At 47.3% G+C, this 22,319-nt stretch overlaps 1 protein-coding gene across 1 annotated transcript in view; it reads right to left on the bottom strand.

Annotated features, from left to right (window-relative positions):
- Window positions 1-22,319, bottom strand: part of CELSR3 (cadherin EGF LAG seven-pass G-type receptor 3) — a 263,963-nt gene that overhangs the window by 55,130 nt on the left and 186,514 nt on the right. Inside the window, exons 10-18 of the mRNA XM_073591845.1 lie at window positions 19,739-19,924; window positions 18,439-18,549; window positions 18,064-18,232; window positions 17,295-17,436; window positions 15,830-15,950; window positions 13,082-13,265; window positions 10,485-10,586; window positions 7,182-7,276; window positions 5,915-6,124 (exon numbers count right to left, since the gene is read on the bottom strand). Of these exons, the coding sequence (XP_073447946.1) occupies window positions 5,915-6,124; window positions 7,182-7,276; window positions 10,485-10,586; window positions 13,082-13,265; window positions 15,830-15,950; window positions 17,295-17,436; window positions 18,064-18,232; window positions 18,439-18,549; window positions 19,739-19,924 (1,320 nt within the window). The remainder of the gene's footprint in view (window positions 1-5,914; window positions 6,125-7,181; window positions 7,277-10,484; window positions 10,587-13,081; window positions 13,266-15,829; window positions 15,951-17,294; window positions 17,437-18,063; window positions 18,233-18,438; window positions 18,550-19,738; window positions 19,925-22,319) is intronic.

Below are 22,319 nucleotides of genomic sequence, written 5' to 3'. Positions count from 1 at the left end.
TGATGGGATGTCCCAGAGCAATGCTACCTGAGGGGGGGGGAACCACGACCAAGTAGGGTGCAATCAGACCTGAGGACCCTGTACTGCTGCCTGCAGCACACTACGCCCAAAGGCGATATCCTCATGCCTTCTCACATCCACCTGATAGAATCTGGTGAATGTATGAACTGAAGACCAGGTTGCGGCCTTGCAGATTTGTGCCATAGAGGCCCGGTGATGCACTGCCCAAGAAGCACCAATAGCCCTTGTGGAATGTGCCCTGATCTGAAACGGAGGAATCTTCTGTTTCAAACCGTAAGCTTGAATGATCAACTGTCGAATCCATTTAGAAATGGTAGCTTTTGACGCTGCCTGTCCTCTATTGGGACCCTCTGGCAGCACAAACAAAACATCCGTCTTGCGGATCTGAGTAGTTGCCCCTAGATAGGCCTTAACTGCTCTTACTACATCCAACGAATGTAGAGATCTCTCTTCCGGAGAACAGGGATCTGGAAAAAAGGAAGGTAGAACAATGTCTTGGTTTAAATGAAAATCAGAAACCACCTTCGGTAAAAAACTAGGATGAGGGCGTAGTACCACTCTATTCTTGTGTATAATCAAATAAGGCTCCTTACAGGAAAGGGCTGCTAATTCTGATACTCTTCTAGCAGAAGAGATGGCCACCAGAAAAATTAATTTCCTTGTCAACAAGACCAAAGGAATCTGACTTATTGGTTCAAAAGGCCGTTTCTGTAACACAGCCAGGACCAAATTCAAGTCCCAGGTGTTTAGGGGCGCTTTAACCGGAGGATTAAGACGCATCACCCCCTGCATAAAGTTTCGGACCAAAGAATGCGAAGCAAGTGGCCGCTGAAATAATACTGATAAAGCAGAGACCTGGCCCTTGATGGTACTCAAGGCCAGCTTCATCTCTAATCCCATCTGTAGAAAATCAAGGATTCTACCTATGACATATTTCCTGGGATGCCAACCTCTGGATTCACACCAGGTTATATAAGCTTTCCAGACTCTATGATAAATCATCCTGGAAGCTGGCTTCCTTGCATTAATCAAGGTAGATATGACAGGACCTGAGAGCCCACGACTCTTCAGAACGTGGGTCTCAATAGCCAAACCGTCAAATTTATCGTTTGTAAGGCAGGATGGAACACTGGACCTTGAGATAACAGGTCTGGGCGTACCGGTAGGGTCCACGGGGAACCCACCGTCATCCTTACTATTTCTGCATACCAAGTCCTTCTGGGCCAAGCGGGGGCCACCAGAAGTACCGACTTCCTTTCCTGCCTGATCCTGCGAAGGAGTCGTGGTAGTAGCAGAATAGGCGGGAATGCGTAAATCAGTGAGAACCGATGCCACGGAATCACCAACGCATCCGTCCCGCATGCAAGAGGATCTTTTGTCCTTGCCACAAATCTGTCTATCTTTTTGTTGAATCGGGATGCAAAGAGATCTACATCTGGAATCCCCCATCTTTGGCATATGGCCCAAAAGACGTCGGGATGCAGAGACCATTCCCCTGGAAGTAACTGCTGGCGACTTAGATAGTCCGCCTGCCAATTCTCTATTCCCGGGATGAAAACTGCCGATATGCATGGCACATGCATCTCTGCCCAGACTAAGATCTGGTTCACCTCTTTTTGAGCAGCTCGGCTCCGGGTGCCTCCCTGATGATTGACATAAGCCACTGCTGTGGCATTGTCGGACTGGATCCTGACCGGACAACCCTGTAGCCTGATAGTCCAGGCTTTTAGAGCTAGATGTATCGCCCGGATCTCCAGAATGTTGATGGGTAAGGTCCTCTCTGTCTTGGACCATACCCCTTGGACCGCAGCCTGTTCCAGAACTGCTCCCCAACCTGACAGACTGGCATCTGTTGTTACCACCGTCCAGGTAACCGGTAGAAAGGATTTCCCCTTCTGCAGGTTTTCGGGTATGAGCCACCAATTGAGGCTCTGACGCACCGCATGCGACAGGTGCATCGGAAAGTCTAATGCCTGAACCTTCTTGTTCCAGGTCGACAGGATACTGTGTTGCAGCATTCTTGAGTGAAACTGAGCATAGGGAACTGCTTCGAATGAAGACACCATCTTCCCTAGTAGCCTCATACAAAGGTGGACTGAGGGACCCTTCTTGGTCCTTACTGTCAGAATCAGCTCTCTCAAAGCAGTGATCTTTGCCTGGGGTAGAAATATTTTCTCCTGGCTTGTATGTATAATCAGACCTAAATATTCCAGTCTTCTTACTGGTTTTAGGAAAGACTTTTCTAAGTTGAGGATCCAACCCAGGTGTTCTAGATACCTGACCGTGGTCCTCAAGTTTCCATTCAAAGAGGCTACCGACCGGTCTATCAAGAGCAGGTCGTCTAGGTATGCTATGACAGCTATACCCTGAGCCCTGAGGAGGAGCCAAGATCTTTGTGAACACTCGAGGTGCAGTGGCTATCCCAAAGGGCAGAGCCATAAACTGGAAATGGCGCCCTCCTACCTCGAAGCGCAGAAACTTCTGATGAGCAGGAAAAATGGGCACATGCAGATATGCATCTCTGATGTCTATTGATGCCAGAAATTCTCCTCCCTGCAGGGTGGGAACTACTGTTCGAATTGATTCCATGCGGAAGGATTGAATCCTTAGGAATCGGTTCAGATCCCTTAAGTCCAAAATGGGCCTGACATCCCCATTTGGCTTTTGGACCGTAAAAAGGTTGGAATAGAAGCCCAATCCCTGGTCCTTTGCGGGAACTATCATAATGACCTCCTGCGACAAAAGTCGCTCTAACGCTAGAAGGAGCGACTGCTTCTTCTCTGGGTCTCTGGGAACATTTGATCTGAGGAACCGAGGAGAAGGGAATTCCTGAAACTCCAGCTTGTACCCTAAGGTTACCGTGGAGACTACCCATCTGTCCTGGAAGTCCTCCTGCCAGAGCTCTGAGAATTGTCGCAGTCTTCCCCCCACTCGAGTGAGCGGGGGCGCCCCCTCATGCAGAGGTCTTAGTGTTTTGCCTAGTAGGCTTCTTTCCCCAGGACTTCTTTTGTCCCTGGGGTTGACTCTTGTCTCTGGACCCCGATGGAGGCGGCCGTCGAGACTGCCTGGAGGCTGAAGCCCCCGGCGCTGGGGAAAGAGTCCGTTTGAAAGAGGGACGCTTACTCTTCTTCTTGACAGGTAAGAGAGTGCTTTTCCCACAAGAGATTCTCTTGATATAGTTATCCAAGTCCTCTCCAAACAACCTTGCACCACGAAATGGAAACCCAGCCAGTAGCTTCTTACATGGTGCTTCGGCTGACCAATTTTTCAACCATAGGATTCTACGTATATGCACCAACCCCAGTGAAAGACGGGAGGTTTGCACGATAGAATCTCTAATGGCGTCAACCACAAAGCATAAGGCCGCTGGAAGGTTAGCAAACCCCTGGGCCTGCTGTTCAGGTAATACTTTGATGACCTGCTTAACATGGTCTCTTAAGTATTGACAGACTCCAATCGCTGCTATTGCAGGTTGGGCCACTGATCCTGCTAAGGAGAAAACATCCTTCAATAGGGATTCCATCCTTTTATCTACAGGATCCCTGAGCATCTGAGCATTGTCTACAGGACAGGTCAGGCTATTATTTATTGAGGAAATGGCGGCATCAATAGCCGGAATTCCCCACATTTTAATAAACTTTTCTTCCATCGGATAAAGTGTTGAAAACTTTCTCGGCAGAAAAAAACGTTTGTCTGGGTGATCCCACTCAGAATAAATAAGCTTTTCAAGTAAAGTATGAACAGGAAAAGCATGTGCTGCTTGGAAAGGTTTCAGTGACCCCAAAGCAGAAGAGGATTCTTTAGCAGTTTCAGGTATGGGCAACTTAAATGTGGAGCGGACCAATCCAGTGAGGATCTGCACTAAGACTTTCTCCTCTTGGGAAGTCGCAGAGGGTCCCTCTCCACCTGAATCCTCCGAAGAGGAATCATCCATCCCATTCCGATCCTCTGAAAGGGATTCATCTCCTTTATCCCAGAGCTCCTCTGTCTGAGGGTCTTGGGGAACAGAGGAAAGCCTAGTGCGTTTTCTTCCACTGAGTGAAGACGTAATCACGGCCATTAATCTTTCCTCTAGACCACTAATGGTTGAGGAAAAAACCTCTTGTGTAATATATACAGGGGCTGAAGTGCCAGAAGCAGGTGTAGCCCCTGACCCCGATGGCTCTCCCTGGCTAGCCGTCCCTGGCCCATCTTTAGGGGGGAAGGATGCTGCCGACAGGGGGCCCTCAGAACCTGAACGAGATCCCCTAGTGTCTCTGGTTCCTGGGGTGCTTGAACCTCTTCTACCCATAGTGCAAAGCAACAAGGTGTGAGGTATACAAATGAACACTGTCCGCTGAGCGATGTAGTCTGGCTAAAAGCCTTGCTACCCAATGCTCAGTCTGGTGTTACTTCAGTAAATGCTGCCTAGGAGAATGCCTGTGTCCCACCTTACATGCGACCGTCAGCTCTGTGTCTCTCAGAAGGCTGAGTGCACCTGTACAGAGTGCCTCTAATAGCCTGCAGCTGGCCTGAGTGGGAGTCTAAACACTCTGTGCATCCCGCCCCCTCCTCTACCGCCCCCCCCCTCGAGTTTTGAAAAAAACGAGCGCTTCCCACACTGCCGACTCTCCTGTCATGCTCTGGAGAAAAGGCTGGGGATGGGGGGGGGGGGGAGGAGGGAGACTGGTAACAAGATTTGCCTGAACGGCTATCTTCAGAGATGGTGGCCATTAGGCCACAGAGCCCGGGTGGTATAACCACTTTCTAGACCCCTGTGGCCCCTCTCTAGCCTGGGGGGGAACATTCAAACATGAGAAATCCCCCCATCCACCTTACCTGCTTGCAGCCTGCTTGATACGCTGGGACATACACAGCGATTACAACACCTGAGACAGACATTCAGCATGTGTAGGTTTGTGCTCTTAGCAGCCCCCGGTGGTCACAATAGGCATAGCATGCATTTACCTTAAAGGAGAAAAGCCACTAGAACTCAAAAATTCTGTGGAATCTCCTCTTACCTTATCCAGCCGCAGGGTGCCGTTTACACAGACCCAATCTTCACCTCTCACGGTGGGCTCCGTTTGAAAAAAACCGTCAGAGACTGGGGCCCCCATCAGTAGGGGGATCCAACAGTTCTGGGACCGTAAAGCACCTCGCCAGAAATTAGGAAGTTTAAAGCCATTTTCTGATCTGCGGGGTCCAGCTCTCTAAAAAGAGAAGCATTACGGGTAAAACCTTGTTTCTTCGGACACGAGGCCCGGGTACCATTCAATTCGGCCATGAAAAGACACTTTGAATGGATCCGGTTCGCCTGGCTTGCCCCAGTATAGGATCTTAGGATATTCCCTTTAGAGCTCAGCACAGGACATCTTTACACGTCCATCACCTAAGACACTGGCGTAAAAACTGAGGTATCCCTGCAAGGGGGAGGGATTATATAGGGGGTTGAACTTCCTGATAGGGTGTGCCAGTGTCCAATCACCAGTGATACCTATATAACCCATCAGTAATTACTGTGGCTCTGTGTCCCGTGATGTTCGAGAAAGAAAAGGGAATTCTGCTGTGGCTCTCAGCGGCAGGGTGTGGCTGCCAGTCCAGTTCACTATAACGACAGGTCGCCAGAGGCTGCAGCTATTCGCGGCACAGCCAAGGATTACCTGCAGTGATTGCTGCTGGATGCACTTTCAATGCATCCAGCAGCAATCTCCGCAGGTAATCACTGGCTGTGCAGAGAGCAGTGAAAAGCTGCAGCCGCCAGAGGCCTGTCAGTATAGTGAATGGGGCCGGCAGCCGCACCAAGCCACTGAGAGCCGCAGCAGAAATACTGCTACAATTCGCACCGTCCTTTAATGGCGAATCACAAAATGGTATGGACATTACCCCTGTGTTCCAGCCTTAAGCCTGATCTCACCTCAGTGAACTGGGCGTCTTGAGTAGCAGTTAGTCCAAATCCTTCTTGTCTATTCTCAAACTGCATGAGGTGTAACAGCAGGCGGTACGTAATTTGAACATCATTTCCAAAGTACTGCTCCATGTGATCGGTCACAGAGCGAAGACGCAGGGACAGCTTCTTGGCCTCGATGGTGTTAAGCTCAGTCTCGTTCCTCTCCAAGCTCTCCAGCTAATGGGTAACACAAACATGGCCGCCTTTAGTCAATTGTTTATTGCAATAAAAATTTGGGTGAAATGAGTTGAAACGGCTCAAAAAGCACTCTGCACATGGCCAGTAAGTAGTAAGATTCAGGTATGAAAATAAAAGCTCTGATGGCACTAAATATACTGTATCTGGAAAACAAAGAGGGGGGGATTTATTAAAACTGGAGAGTGCAAAATCTGGTATGGCTCTGCATAGAAACAAATTAGCTTCCAGGTTTTATTGTCAAAGAATAATTGAACTAGCGGAAGTTACAGCCAGCCTTTGATAGGATCTGGGAACCGTGGTTGACATATCTATCTGAAGGTTTATGAGTTGTTAGTAGAGCTTAATATAGATCTACAGGGGTGCACTCCCTTCCCCCCCCCTCCCTCTTTCTTTTTCACTTTTTCCTTTTCTCTCTTCTTCCCTCACCTCCCTTCCTCTTCTACGCAGGTCTTCCTTTCCATTGTTGTCATCCTAGTATCTTATATGAAAGACCAGTGTGTGGTAAGTGGCCTTATGGTCATAAGGTGCAAAGGGGAGTGGTTGGGGTCCTCCCATCCACAGTGTGATCCCAAAGGGGGTGGCCGGTGGGACTTTTGCTTATCACCTTCTCTCCGACAAGTACATAAGTAATGCAGAGACAATTCTAGGGACAACATATATATATATATCTAAACAGCCATAACTCCAAGTTATGATATTCTATATAATGCCTAACTTTGTATGAGAGTGAAATTAGGCAGAGTTAGAAGTAAACAATTAACCAACCAAGGTTCACTTCATGCTGAGATAGTGGAGTTGATATTTTCTTTCTGTAAAATTTCGCAGGCCATGTTGGCCGTGATATGTTTCTATTTTTCAATATTTGCGAAATGTACATTGTATTTTTTACCTGTTAAACTCAATAAACAATATTGAAAAAGAACTAGCTGAAGTTAGAAGCTGATTGGCTACCATGCACAGCTGCACCAGATTCTGAGTCCCCCGATTTTAGTAAATCCCCCCCCCCCATCGACAAATACCTGACACTTTGATTTACCAGTGCTGAGAGTTCCATAAATGCTGGAGAAGTGCAGTTAAACAGGTCCGGTTCCATCCAGCCCTTAACGTCATCGCAGTGGCGGATCGCAGACCCTGGAAGATGCAGAGGAATGTTAGTTGACGTAAAAGGACCCCTTTTTACTGCTGCAAAAGCGCATACACATGAAGAGTCACAGCAAGCTTCAAAGGCGGCATTCAAAGCACAAGCGTCTATGAGATCTGAACAGATTTTGAGGGAATTTTAGAAGGTACAAGCGATTATTTTTAAGGCTACGCCCATCCTAGTAGTAAAGCTTTTTTGAGTGGAAAGCAAAACACCAGGCAACACATAAAATCAATGGATCATCTGATAATGGTATACCAGCTTCAGCAAGAAAGTCCATTCAGTTTATGTCTAACCCCCCCCCCAAAAAAAAAAACGTATTCAACCTGCTTTTCACAGTGCTTCAGAACAGCTCTGCAGCCTCTTGTCACACGACTCTGTGCTGCAGCATTCCTCTCTTTCAGCTACAGAGGACAGGCCTCAGAACCAGAGTGCAAAGGGATATACAGAGTGGGATGGCCATTGACACAAGGTAAAGGCTCAGATTCAAAGTGGAGCCACCCAGGTAGGGTAGTCTGTGTCCACCACATCAATTTAAATGCTAGGATTTTTATACCTGGCTAGTGTGTTTCTTTCATTCAGAATTTTCCACTCAAACTAACTTTAGTCCTGGATGGGCATGGTCCTTTAGGCAACAGGTTAGTAAGGAATGGCTGAACTGAGCTGTAGGGAAAGGCTGGCAAGGCAACAGAATTTAGGGGTGCTGGATGCAGGAGAATTCATCAAATTAATTTTACAGGAAAACCATACAGCATGTAGTAATCAGAATGTCAAATCCTCACCTGATCCTCTTATGCCTGAATAATGGGGGGGGGGGGGGGGGGGACGGGACACAGGGTGGAGAGGAAAAATACTCATTAAAACCACACAGTGGACCCCCATTGTCACAAACTGTTGATCTGTAAGGGTTCTTATTAGACGCATATTATAACTGTAGTAGTGTTAGGAACCAAAGAAGTACAGAAGAGACGGGAAGGGAAGGCAAGGAGTAAGAGGAGATGGGATGATGGAGTTAGGGGTGGAAAAAATGGAAACTAACTTAAGAGAATAGAAGGGTAGGGGAGGAGGTGAAGTAAGTTAAAGAAGAGTGAATGAGACAAGAAGGTAAGGTACAGAGGGGAGGGGAGAGGAGAGGGAAGGGAAAAGGAGAGAAGAGGGAAATGGAGAGAAAAGGAGAGGAGAGGGAAAAGGAACGAAAATAAGAGTGGAGGGGATGGGAGAGGAAAGAAGAGGGGATGGGATGGGAGAGAAAAGAAGAGGGGATGGGATGGGAGAGGAGAAAAGAGGGAAAAGGAGAGAAGAGGGAAAGAGAGAGGAGAGGAGAGGGAAAAGGAGAGAAAAGAAGAGGGGATGGGAGAGGAGAGAAAAGGAGATGGGATGGAAGAGGAAAGGAGAGGAGAGGAGAGAAGAGGGAAAAGGAGAGAAACAGGGAGAGGAGATGAGGGGAGAGGATAGGGAAAAGGAGAGAAAAGAAGAGGGGAGGGGATGGGAAAGAAAAGAAGAGGGGAGGGGATGAGGGAGAGGAAAGAAGAGGGGAGGGGGTGGGAGAGGAGAGAAGAGGGGAGGGGATGGGAGAGGAAAGAAGAGGGGATGGGATGGGAGAGGAGAAAGGAGAGAAAAGAAGAGGGGATGGGAGAGGAGAGAAAATGAGATGGGATGGAAGAGGAGAGGAGAGAAGAGGGAAAAGGAGAGTAGAGGGAAAAGGAGAGTAGAGGGAAAAGGAGAGAAACAGGGAGAGGAGATGAGGAGAGGAGAGGGAAAAGGAGAGAAAAGAAGAGGGGAGGGGATGGGAAAGAAAAGAAGAGGGGAGGGTATGAGGGAGGAGAGAAGAGGGGAGGGGATGGGAGAGGAGAGGAAAGAAGAGGGAGGGGGTGGGAGAGGAGAGAAGAGGGGAGGGGATGGGAGAGGAAAGAAGAGGGGAGGGGATGGGAGAGGAGAGGAGAGAAGGGGGGGGGAGGAGAGGTTTGAGCAGATAAAAGCAAAATAAAGAAAAGAGGATAAAGGAACAGGGAGAAAAGGCTATCAAATTCAATGGAAAAGAAAAGGGAGAGGAGAGGAAGAACTGATGAAAGCAAGCAAAAAAGAGGAGAGAGAAGAGAGAAGAAGAATGGAGAAAGAGTATGAGAAGAAAAGGGAGAGAAGAGGAAAAGAAAGGAAATGGGAGCCTGAAGATGGGATAAGAGCAAACAGAAGAGGCAAAGGATAGGAGGGGAGAACAAGCAAGGAAAGGGGAGAGAAGAAGGAATAGGAGAGGAAAGGGGAGAGAAGAGGGAATAGCAGAGTAAGGGGTAGAGAAGAGAAACCGGAGAAGGGAGGAGAGAAAGGTGGAGAGGAGAAGGAAAAAGAATGGAGAGTGGGGAAGAAAGGAGTGGAGGGGAAACGAGAGGGCAGTAAGGAAAAGGAAAGAGGAGAAAAAAGCACAGTAGGCAAAAGGGGAGATGAGAGAGGAGAGAAAATGAAAAGAGAGGGGTGAGAAGAGGAAACGAGAGGGGAGCAGATTAGAAGAAAGAGGAAACCAAGTGGAGAAGGGAGGGGAAAGGAGAGGGTGGAAAGAAGTACATGAAAAGAACAGAGGGGGAGGAATGGAAGGGGAAGAGATAAGATTGAAAGGAAAAGGGATAAAGTGGATGAAAAGAAGATAGGAAAATAAAAAGGAGAGAAAAGGAGAGAATTGTGACAAAGTATTTTAAAAAAATGAATTGCGTGGGTGAGTAAAGGGATACAAATGAATGGGTGTGAGAAGGGAAAGATAAAGGACAGAATATCTGAGTGCCAGGTACGACTCCTCAGTATATTCTCGAGGACTGGTCACACGGTAATAAAACAGCAGAATATTTTTATATCGCAATAAAAGAATCAGCGGCTCAGGAGGCGCCGTGCTTCACACTAACAGGTTAACGCATTACCTGGCGTCTTACAGAACAGCACAGTAAAAAGCCGCAGGGCTTCTCTCCAGCTCCCTGATCGCAGACTGACAGCGGAGCATAAACAAGGTAGGCAGCAGTCAGCAATGTTTAGCAATGTTCTGCTCAGAGTCTGGCGTACATTGCTGGAAATATTTGCAGTGAAATGCTAATTTGGATCAATCTGTTGAGCGGTGGACAGATTTTGTCTGGTTCTCAGTCTGGAGGAGGAGGATGACACGACAGACTCTAAAAAAAAACATTTTTTTCGGGATTGCAGCCCTGCTTTACTTACCCAAGGAGCCCTTCGGACAGGGAACGGCAGCAGGGAGTCGGGATTTTGTCCTTGGCCACCAAACCCCCGATGTTAGTGTTTTGGGACAGCCATCGTATATCACTATAAGGTAAAGGGATGCTGATTACTGATCACATTGCTGTTATGTGACATCATCTGCTGCTGTGTACAAGTCCACCAATCCACATCAAGCATTTTACCGGGGAAAGTCTGCTTCTATGTCATTCTCTGTCTGATCTATAATTTTACTATTTTATAGATTTACCATTACTAGAGTCCGCTCTAAGAAAAAACCGACAGGAAAAATGTCAACGATAATATTCCTACATGCCAACCTCCAGTGGGCTCCTTTAAGCAAGGGTGACGTCACTAATCCTCACCGGAACAATAGCCCCCTTATCCCTGCGGACTCCACCCTCTCCTCTCCAACCCTCCCCCCTTCCCCTTCTCTGGCCGTCCATAGATGGAAAGAAATTCATCCGGTTCAGCAGGAATTTCGATCCATCTATGGACAGGCTGGTTGTACTGAAGTGGATTTATCCCCTGTCAGTTTTTTTTGTACAATGACTGCCGGCGGCAATAACCGCCAGTGGTGATCATTGTATTCTGACGGCAAGGCAACCTTCCGCTGTCAGAACACAAGAGCGCCTCAGGAAGGATTCCCCGGAAATCAAGCAATTTTCTTTCCTGCAACCATGGGTTGCAACCAAGAAAATGTAATCATTTATGGCTTGCTTTACTAATTACAGGCCACACCAGGTGGATTCTATACTGGACTACAATGTAGAATATCTTTTCATAATTGGTTTATTCCTTTAGCTTTTAGCCACTACTACTTTTGTATGTATTGATCGTACATCACTTAAAGTGACTGTAAAGCTGGGGGAAGCCACTATTAAAAGATTTTTTACCTTCGTGCAGAAAGGTAAAAAAAAAAAAAAAAAATTACCTTCAGAACCAGTTTAAAGCATAAGCTCACTTTTCAGAATGTGTTACATATTTAGGGTGTAACATGTTCAGCATCAGACCCCAATCCTTCTGGCAGCGAGCCAGGGATCTACTTCCTGTTCTCACTGCCACAATTCAAGGAGAGCGCGACCGTGCGGGGCTCCACCCACACGGCCACGTTATTGATTCACAGATCCCTGTGAATCGATGAACTACAAGTACCGACGGCCTTTGTAGTTCTCAATGAACTACCATGGCACTGTTGAGTGCAGTAGTAGGTCAATGATTTTTGCTATCAGTGTAAAATTGCCTGCCTGTACGATGTACGGGTACACAGCATGGCATCAGAGATCTGCTGATCGCTGGTGCAATGATTTCCAGGCTCCAAAAAATGAAAAATAGCAAATGCACATTTTTTACCTGCAAAAAAAAATGTGTTTATGATTTGTTAAAAGGTGAACTTATCCTTTACCATTGTAACCTTGTACCCAACCTGTATTCTAGACTTTAGACAATAAATTCTGGTAAAAAAAAATGGTTAAGATTGAGGAATAGGGTGGTGGGAGTGCTGAGGTCAGACTTAAAGCGGTTCAAAACTCAAAATGTTTTTTTTTTTTTTACCTTAATGCATTCCCTTCATTAAGGTAAAAAAAAAAAACACTCCCTAAACACCAGACTGAGTCACTGATCCAACGTGGTCTCAGCTGCATCAATGTTCTTCTCTCTTCCTGCTTTCACAGGAGACACAGAGCAGCAGGAGCCATAGGCTCCTACAGCTGTCAGTCAAACTCCTGTGAGCAGGGACTTGGCTTACCTGCACTGTGTGTGTCTGTGAATGCATACAGCCCAGCTTGGCAGCGTGCCAGCATGGGTGCCCCTTTAGCGCCTGGCTTGCTGAGGGGGCACCGGGAAGAGTAGGGGAGCAGGCAATGCTGGTTGGGGACTGAATAAGAGAGGGTAAGAGAGATCGCTCTGTTTAATATTGTTGCACGAAGTAGGTAAGTATAGCATCTTAGTAATTTTATCAGTGGATCCGCGCTACAGGGTGTATTTGCAGTAGGTAAGTATAGCATCTTGTTCTATTTTAATAAAAACAATCTTTGATGATGGTTTATAACACCAGCAGCAAATGCCCTTTGCAACCACCCCCCCCCCCCCCCCACACACAGTTTATATTAAGTATGTGACTGAATCCCCTCCTAAGCTTCAGGTCACAATTTGGAGCTCACACAGGTCTTACTCTCTTTGCTCTCAGTGGTGGGGGAGTGATGAAAAGCTAAGCGTCTTCTAACGTTAGCTAGGGAGTCATTACTGTGAACCTGTTACTTTGCTGCGAATGGGCAAATCACAGGCTGAGAGGCTGAGCCGGGTGCCGGTCCAGGGTTGTGCGTGGATCCCAACTTCATTGTCGTGATCTTGCCCCAGCCAGGAACAGCTCTGTGATGTCAGCCAACAGCAGGCTTCAGCATCTGCTAAAAATGGGTCACAGGAGTGCAAAAGGAACTGCACGCCTGTGATCCACAGGAGAAGTACAGCCAAACGAGCTTATGTAGCCTGCATGCAACTCTTTACCTCTTTAACATTGTCAACAGACTTGTTGATTTTATAGCTGCCCCAGTTGCTCTTGCACTGCATATTGCATATCTCACCTTCACAGCCACTCGGCGAGACCTCAGCAAACGGATTGTCACAGCTGTTGCACTGGCGTCCAATCACTCCAGGACGGCAGAAACACTGTCCCGTATCTAGATCACATGACCTTGAGGAGGAGCCAATAGGGTAACAGTCACAAGGCAGGCAGGTGTCGCTTCCCTTGGGGCGGTAATGAAACTCCTGAAATAAGAAGACATTAAAAACTGACAATGGGAAAAATATGGGGTTTTATGGCTAGTGGCAACATCATGAAGAACAGGCCTTCTCAACCCAGGTTCCTCCAGAGCTGGTCAGGGGTTCCTTGAGAATTTAACACTTGTGGTTTGATCTTCTTTCTGAATGTGCCTGCCTAGCTCTGAAACAAACACCAAACAAGAAGCAGACTTCCCAATAATCCCCAATGTAAGGAGCATTCTTCCCACTGACCTCCAATGTAAGGAGCATTCTTCTCACTGATCACCAACGTATGGCACAAACTTGCTACTGACCATCAATGTAAGGATCGTTCTTCCCACTGACCACCAATGTAAGGAGCATTCTTCCCACTGACCACCAATGTAAGGAGCATTCTTCCCACTGAGTACCAATGTAAGGAACATTCTTCCCACTGAGTACCAATGTAAGGAGCATTCTTCCCACTGACCACCAATGTAAGGAGCATTCTTCCCACTGATCACCAATGTAAGGAGCATTCTTCCCACTGATCACCAATGTAAGGAGCATTCTTCCCACTAAGTACCAATGTAAGGAGCATTCTTCCCACTGACCACAAATGTAAGGAGAATTCTTCCCACTGACCACCAATGTAAGGAGCATTCTTCCCACTGACCACAAATGTAAGGAGCATTCTTCCCACTGATCACCAATGTAAAGAGCATTCTTCCCACTGAGTACCAATGTAAGGAGCATTCTTCCCACTGATCACCAATGTAAGGAGCATTCTTCCCACTGATTACCATTGTAAGGAGCATTCCTCCCACTGATCACCATTGTAAGGAGCATTCTTCCCACTGACCACCAATGTAAGGGGCATCCTTCCCACTGACCTTCAAGGTAAGCAGGATTCTTTTCGCTGACCACCAACTTAAAGGACTTTCTCTCAATGGCCAAAAACGTTTTGGACTACCAATGTAGTGTGACTAATGTACCATGAGGTGTCCATGTAATAACTTTTAACAGGGGGTTCCCTGAAACCTGAACATTATTTCAAGAGTTCCTCAAAGGTAAAAAGATTAGGATAGGCTGTTCTGGGCCGTAGCAAGATCCAGTGTTGCCTTTAATACTACTCCAACTACTACTACATAGCACAGTTAGTGCCCTTAACAGAGGTTTTTTTTAACAAAAAGAAAGTTTTTTATTTTTCATTAGAACAGAGAAAAACAGTTAAAGACAGTAGGCAGTGGTCATATTTACTTCTTACATAGAGAACGATGTAGATGATACATATTTATCGACGTTTCCTTCAAATAACTAGTGGGGAAAAAAAAGGGGGGGGGGGGGGTCTTAAGCGGAGTGCATATTATAATCAGAATGAAACTTTATGCTCCCACCATGCCAACATTGTTGATTTGGAATGTGTTGTACTTTAGGTTTTTATTGCCCTCCGTGCCCCCACCCTGAAGATTCACACTCTCTTTGTCACAATAACCCCTGTCACCGGAACTGAAAGAGTGGTAAAACCCAACATTTTTTAGCTGTCACCATAGTAGGAATAGAGGGGAAATCTTCCAATGGGGGACACCTGCTAGAGACAAATTTCCTTCACTTTGGAGAGATTTCTTTTCACTTCCTGTGGTGTCTATGCTACAGGAAGTAAAGAAATCTCCACAAACCCCTTTACCAAAGAAAAACTTTTTTGTTTTTCACTTGCTTAACTGCTTCAGCTTTTAGCGCTATCACACTTTGAATGACAATTGAGCGGTCATGCAATTGTACCCAACACTGTACCCAAATGACATGTTTTATCATTTCTTTTTCACACAAATATAGATTTCTTTTGGTCGTATTTGATCACCACTGGGTTTTTTATTTTTTGCTAAAAAAAAAACTAAAAAAAAAAAAAAAAATTTTGGAAAAAAAAAGTTTGTCAGTAAAATTTTGTAAATAAGTAATTCTTCTCCTTCACTAATGTGCGTTGATGAGGTGGCATTGATGGGCACTGATAGGTTGCACTTATGGGCACTTGATGAGGTGGCACTAATAAGCACTGATAGGAGGCACTGATGGGTGGCACTCATGGGCACTGATTGGTGTCACCGATGGGCACTGTTGGGGCTGCACAGATAATGAGGGCACTAATGATCAGTGCCCTGATTACCTGTCCTGGTCTCCCCTGTGGGGAGATGCTGCTGATCGGCTCTCCTCTCCTCACACTCTGTCACTGTGAGGCGGGAAGAGCCGATAAACGGCACTTCCATGTCTACATATGATCAGTTGTGATTGGACAGAGGCAATCACATGGGTAAAGAGCAGCGTCATCGGCTCTTTACTGAGATTGGGATCAGGACATGGCGCGACCGCTGCGCATGAGAGCGGTGACACTAGGGCAACGTCATATGACGTCATCCCAGAACAAGAGGGGATCCCGCTCGCCGTCATTTTACTATAGGGAGGGGGTTAAAGTCAGTTTAAAACTTCATGTCCACCTATGGACAATCAACAGGGTGATAATGTCAATAACTTCACTGCAGAGCACACAGAGTAGTCACCCTGTTACAGGAAGCTGAGTCGTTGTTCCTCCATACCTTGCAATGACAGTGTCCATTTGTTTTATTGCAGTTTGGATCAAAGCCCTTATTGACGTCACAGTTGCATGGTCCGCAGGTTCGATTCCCCCACCATCCTTTGGGACAGTGGTGATCCATCCTAAGGGAGAAATTACAACACATCATTATTTCCAGGCTCCTTTCCTTTCTGAAATTGCTCAATCTGCTTTCACTGCACACTGTGAGCCTCTTACAATATGCATTAGATGCGGCCCAAGTCAGGTAGAGCCCACTTCATTTCCTGGCTGGGGACATCCAGCATCATCTAGCTCTTTCTTCCTCAGCCTAACTGCCCCTGGCTTGCCCCTTTCATTCAATGGGCATCAGTTCTTTCAATTTAATGATCAGCCGAAATGCGCTGGATTTCTACCAGGCTATACCTCACCATTTTTTAAAAAGGATGCTGATTTACTGGAGTGCTGATTTTTCTCTATGGACTGTATGATGTTGGAGGTTATTGGAAATCCCCCAGCCTCAGCACCCAGAATCCGGAGTTTCAGATCATGAAAGCGGTTTTAGCGCTCTCACCTGTTCTAGTTTATATAATAATGCTTTTAAACCCAAGCACAAAGATGTCAACAGAACTCTGATCCCCCCTCCCCTACCACCACCATCCCCCCTCCCTACCACCATCCCCCCTCCCCACCACCATCCCCTCCACCACCACCATCTCCCCCTCCCCACCACCACCACCACCATCCCCTCCACCATCCCCCCCCACCACCACCACCACCACCACCACCCCCCCCATCACCACCACCATCCCCCCCTTACCACCACCACCATCCCCTCCATCCAACGCAGGTACCTCAATGGCCGGTACAAGGGCACCTGCTATAATAATGTTTCCTTCACCTTTCCCCCCCCAATCAACCCTGTGTGGGGTTCTTTCTGGCTCCGTTTCCTTAGCTCCCTGGCGAAAAACTTGCTGCCGCTGTCTGGAGGCTGCACACCCGCTGGTTCGGCTATGTGTAGTGGTGAGTATGGGACCTTTACTCATTAGGCCCCTCTTACCCTCTGCCTAAAAACACCAATATCATGCTACATACCCAATCTGTATCCTTTTACCTTAGGTACAATTCATATACATCTACCCCTGAAGAGCGAGCTGGGACTCGGGAAACATGTCGGGTACACCTGATGTCTGTATGTCATGTGATTGTTTATACACAAATGTACCACCTTTTTTACCTTACCCATTTATATGTACTCCGTATGAATTGGCTTTTTCTGATGATATCAATGCATGTACTACTTTTACCTAATAAATATATACTGTATTTACTGCTGTTACTTTTATTGGCTTAGTGGTGCCCACCTCATGTAAAGTCCCAGGGCGAGTTTTTTCTTTTTTGTTGCATATTTTAGGGATGGAGGTGCGTCACTGGTGACACCAGACCTTTCCCTTTCTTCTATTTCCTTCACCTATAATGAGACATCTTACCTGTGCTCGCAGTATCTTCCATAGTGGCTCCCAGTACACTCACAGGTATAACCCAGAGGGGAATTTGGCTGATGACGGCACAGCCCCTTATTCTCACATGGATTCAGCTGGCAAATGTCCACACAATTCTCCCCAAAATAACCTAGAGAGGCAAAAAAAAAAAAAAAAGCTCCTTTTTACATGAACCTAAAGTAGGAATAATCCCTAGGGACCTAATCACACTACTGCACTGCTGTAACGGATGTTGTTGGTGAGATGCGGTGCCATTCATTACAAAGGGCACACAAATGCGCCTTGCCGATGGATTGGTGGACAGCACAGAGCAAGGCCTTTTACTAAAGTGCATTACGGTGTGCTGCCAATAATGGTGAATGCACGATTTTTGGTCTGTTTCAATTTTCAAATGAATGGGCTCCTCTAACGCAACACACATCAACACATGGTACAAAACACGTTAACGCGCATGCTTTTTTGTTTATAGTGGAAAAAAAAAAACGCAGCGGAGATCAAATATCACCAAAAGACAGCTCTATTTGTGGGAAGAAAAATGAATAAAAAATAATTTTTATTTGGGTACAGCGTTGCACAACTGCGCAATTGTCAGTTAAAGTAACGCAGTGCCTTATCGCAAAAAATGGCCTGGTCATGAATGGGGGTAAATCTTCCGGAAGTCAAGTGATTATTATGTCTATAGCTGCAAAAGAAATGACTCCAATTTTGCTCAGGGGGTTACCCATAATGCTTGTACATAGCCCATTGAGTTACATACCTGGGTTGCAGACACATGTATGTCCCAGCCATGTGTCCAGGCACGAGCTGTTCCCCAGACATGGGTTGGGATCACAGGCACTCTGAACGCTGCAGCCGGTTTTAACATTCAAGATGTTGCTGGGTTTGGGCAAAGTGATCCCACTTGATGTCTCTCCTAGTCGGAGGCCCTATAAAGCAACAAAGATGAAGAAGCTGGTTAGGAAATGCCATTTCAAAAATAAAAATTAGCGTGCGTTTAAAGCATTTTTTTTTTAAATGTAGTTTTGGACAGAGTGTGGAATGTGTTGTGTAACATTGAGGAAAAAAAACAGATAGGACTTTCAACCAACACTTTTATACTTTTATACCATCTGTGTTTAATTGTATTGCTCACCTGTATACAGCCTTCTAGTCCGTTCTGCACCTCCTTGGCTCCCATAATGCCTCCAACGTAGAGGTGCTTCACCCTCAATCCATGCAGCTCATTACCAACACTGACTGTGTCCTAAGGAATAATAGGACAAGCAAAACTTTATTAGTTCTCACACCATGACATCCTGCACTCACAGTATGTCCTCAAAGGGGGTTGTAAACTCTCAAGGTTTCTCACCTTAATGGGTGAAAAACCTCCTGTGATGCAGCAGCCCCCCCCCCAGAACCCCCCTTTTACTTACCTGAACCAGATCTTTCCTGCGACGGGGATGTGCACACCGGCTCCAACCAGTGTTTCAGGTCCTGATTGGATAGATTGATCGCAGCGCAGCCATTGGCTCCCGCTGCTGTCAATAAAATCCAATGACGTGCGAGCCGGGGGGCGGGGCCGAGTCTGTGTCAATGGACGCAGCAGCAGGACACCGGAGCGCGCCCGCACAAGTGCCCAGAGGGAGAGCGGCTCTCCAACGGGGCACTCGAGAAGATGAGGAGTCAGGAGCACCGCTGAGGGACCCCAGAAGAGGAGGATCAGGGCCACTCTGTGCAAAACCAACTGCAAAGAGGAGGTAAGTATGACATGTTGGTTATTTAAAAAAAAACAAAAAACAAAGCTTTACGTATCCTTCAAGTCTTCTGAATTGTATGACACCGGGCATCATTCAATCTGAAGACTGAGGACATCATGTGGTGGAAAGCAATTACTGCGGGGACAGCGCCGTACGGGAGGTGAGTTTTGTAGGCAAAACTAGTTAAAGGATATGTAAAGCTTTGTTTTTAAAATAACAAACAAGTCATATTTACCTCCTCTGTGCAGTTGGTTTTGCACAGAGTGGCCCCAATCCTCCTTTTCTGGGGTCCCCCAGCGGTGCACTTGGCTCCTCCTCTTCTTGAGTGCCCCGTTGGAGAGCCGCTCTCCCTCGGGGCACTCGTGCGGCCGCACTTCTGTGTCCTGCTGCTGCGTCCATTGACACAGACAGCAGGACTCGGCCCCGCCCCCCGCATCGTTGGATTTGATTGACAGCAGCGGGAGCCAATGGCTGTGCTGCTATCAATCTATCCAATCAGGACCCGAGACACCGGCTGGAGCTGCTGTGCTCGTCCCCGTCGCTGGAAAGACCGGTTTCAGGTAAGTAAAAGGGGGGCTCTGGGGGGGGCTGCTGCACCACAGGATGCATTAAGGTGAAAAACCTTGAGGGTTTACAACCCCTTTAAAGCATTAAGAATCTGAGGTCTATCACTTTCTTACATTGATTATATGTTACCTGATAGAAGCCATAATCCAAGATGATGGTGACGACATAACGTGTATCACGCCCACTGCGGACGTCGCGAAGCTCCATCTGGAGGTCATGCCACCGCCCGTCATTTACCTGCATCTGATCCAGAAGAAGGGTGGAGGTTTTGCTGGAGCCACGGCTGACAGAGAAGGAGACTAGGCCAGAGACCAGCTGTAGGTACAGGAAATGCAGAGAAATTCAAGTTTTAAAAGCAAAACATGGCATTGGCTTTTTAACACAGAAGGAATATACATGTCCTCGCAAAGCCACAAATTAGGAGCTTATTCCTTTGTTTAGCCCCTTCTGTTTGTCAGCCCCTTCTACTAAAACGATATCTTGCTTCTCCTCATTATATCAGAGTTCCTCTTTAATTCCAAACCTGAAATATTGTTTAAAGGCTGAACTCTGGGATATGCAAATATTGTCTAAATATATTCATTGTGTGTTCTTCACAACCGGGCACGCACTGCGCATGGGCGAGCCGCTGTGACTGTCCGGGCAATCATCTGGGACCTGTGACGTGTCCCAGATGAATGCCGAGAGCGAGGGGGGAGAAGTGAACTGACTTCTGGCGGCGCAGTGCCCCGGGAGGAAGTGGGAGCTGGAACCCTCTAAAAAGAGGGTCCCCCCCACACACACAAAAATGACATGTTAGATGTGGCGTGTCAGGGGGTCACCTTTCCTTTAAGCAGAAGTTCCATTTTTGGGTGGAACTCCCCTTTAATAAAAGTTTAAGGCAATCTTACACTATGGCGAGATTTTCTACCTTGTCCATTGGCGTGTCATTTGACTCCACTGACCGGATACGATTGGTGTAAGCTTTTGGTTCCAGTGATCCATCCCACGATCAGCCCCATCTTCAAGCAGACGTCTGAGCTTACAAGGCCTTGGCTGGGCAATAGCCACAAGCCTGTATAGCTTGCCATCTGGTAAGCGTGTCTTCTGTATGGTGGTGGTGTACACAAGGGTGGTGTGAATCACTGTGGTGCTGTCTGTCAGAAACCATGAAATCAGGCCGAGACAGAAGTACAGTTAAGGCCCCTTTCATACTTATACCACTTCAAAGTCGCGCGATTTTACCGCGATTTCGCGGCCGCGTTTTTACCGCGATTTGGGAGCAGTACTACTTTACCACATTTTTGGCATTAACAAATGAAAACATACAGTAGTTGGTATGAATCATAAGGGGGAACTCCACGGCAAGTTTTAAATAAAAAAACTGGCGTGGGTTCCCCCCCAGGGGCATACCAGGCCCTTAGGTCTGGTATGGATTGTAAGGGGAACCCCCTATGCCGAAAAATCGGCGTGGGGGTCCCCCCAAAATCCATACCAGACCCTTATCCGAGCACGCAGCCCGGCCGGTCAGGAATGGGGGTGGGGACGAGCGAGCGCCCCCCCCCCCTCCTGGACCGTACCAGGCCGCATGCCCTCAACATGGGGGGGTGGGTGCTTTAGGGCATGGGGGGCACCCTGCCGGGCCCCCCGACCCCAAAGCACCTTGTCCCTATGTTGATGAGGACAAGGGCCTCTTCCCGACAACCCTGGTTTAATTCTAATGCTGCGTACACACGGTCGGACTTTTCGTCTACAAGACGGACTAAAGCTGGCTGACAATCCGATCGTGTGTGGGCTTCCCCAGACTTTCAGCAGACTTTTCCAGCCGCAAATCTGACGGACTTTAGATTTGGAACTTGCTTCAAATCTTTATGTTGTAACTCCGCCGGACCCAGAAATCCGCTTGTCTGTGTGCTAGTCCGACGGGCAAAAACCCACGCTAGGGCAGCTATTGGCTACTGGCTATCAACTTCCTTATTTTAGTCCGGTGTACGTCATCATGTACAAATCCGTCGGACTTTTGTGTGATCGTATGTAGGCAAGCCGTTCGTAAGAAAGTCTGCCGCAAGTCCGCCAAAAGTCAGTCGAAAGTCTGTCGGACAGGCTGTCGGACTTTTGTAGCCGAAAAGTCCAACCGTGTGTACGCGGCATAACTCCCCCCTGCTTCACCCTCCATGTGATTTCTTCAAAACTTAATTCTGCTGACTGCCCACCACTGAGCAACCCTCCATGGCTACTTCTATGTATTGTTTCCTACCGTATCTTTACCCCTTAGCATCGCCTCCCAGAGGCCCTTTAAGTGGGTTTTTATTAGTATTGAGTAGCTTCTGTATCATGTCACTGCTGTGTTTGGCTCTCACAGAGGTCACATGATCAGGAGCTTGTCCCGCTGCCCCCCCCCCCACCCCCACCCCGATCAGAAGCCTTGACTGAGTGCTGTCGGTGACCCCATGCTGCCACAGATGGATATATGCGCCAGCTGGGTGTTAAAGCCAAACTTTCTTGTTGCCACACACACTCACCGGCCACTTTATTAGGTACACCTGAACAATTGCTTGGTAACACAAGTTGCTAATCAGCCAATCACATGGCAGCAACTCAATGCATTTAGGCATCTAGACGTGGTGAAGGCGACTTGCTAAAGTTGAAACCGAGCATCAGAATGGGGAAGAAAGGGGATTTAAGTGACTTTGAATGTGGTGTGGCTGTTGGTACCAGACGGGCTGGTCTG

This window comes from Aquarana catesbeiana, linkage group LG07, assembly GCF_042186555.1.
Source record: "Aquarana catesbeiana isolate 2022-GZ linkage group LG07, ASM4218655v1, whole genome shotgun sequence".
Lineage (NCBI taxonomy): Eukaryota > Metazoa > Chordata > Amphibia > Anura > Ranidae > Aquarana > Aquarana catesbeiana.
This window is presented reverse-complemented; position numbering and strand designations above follow the sequence as displayed.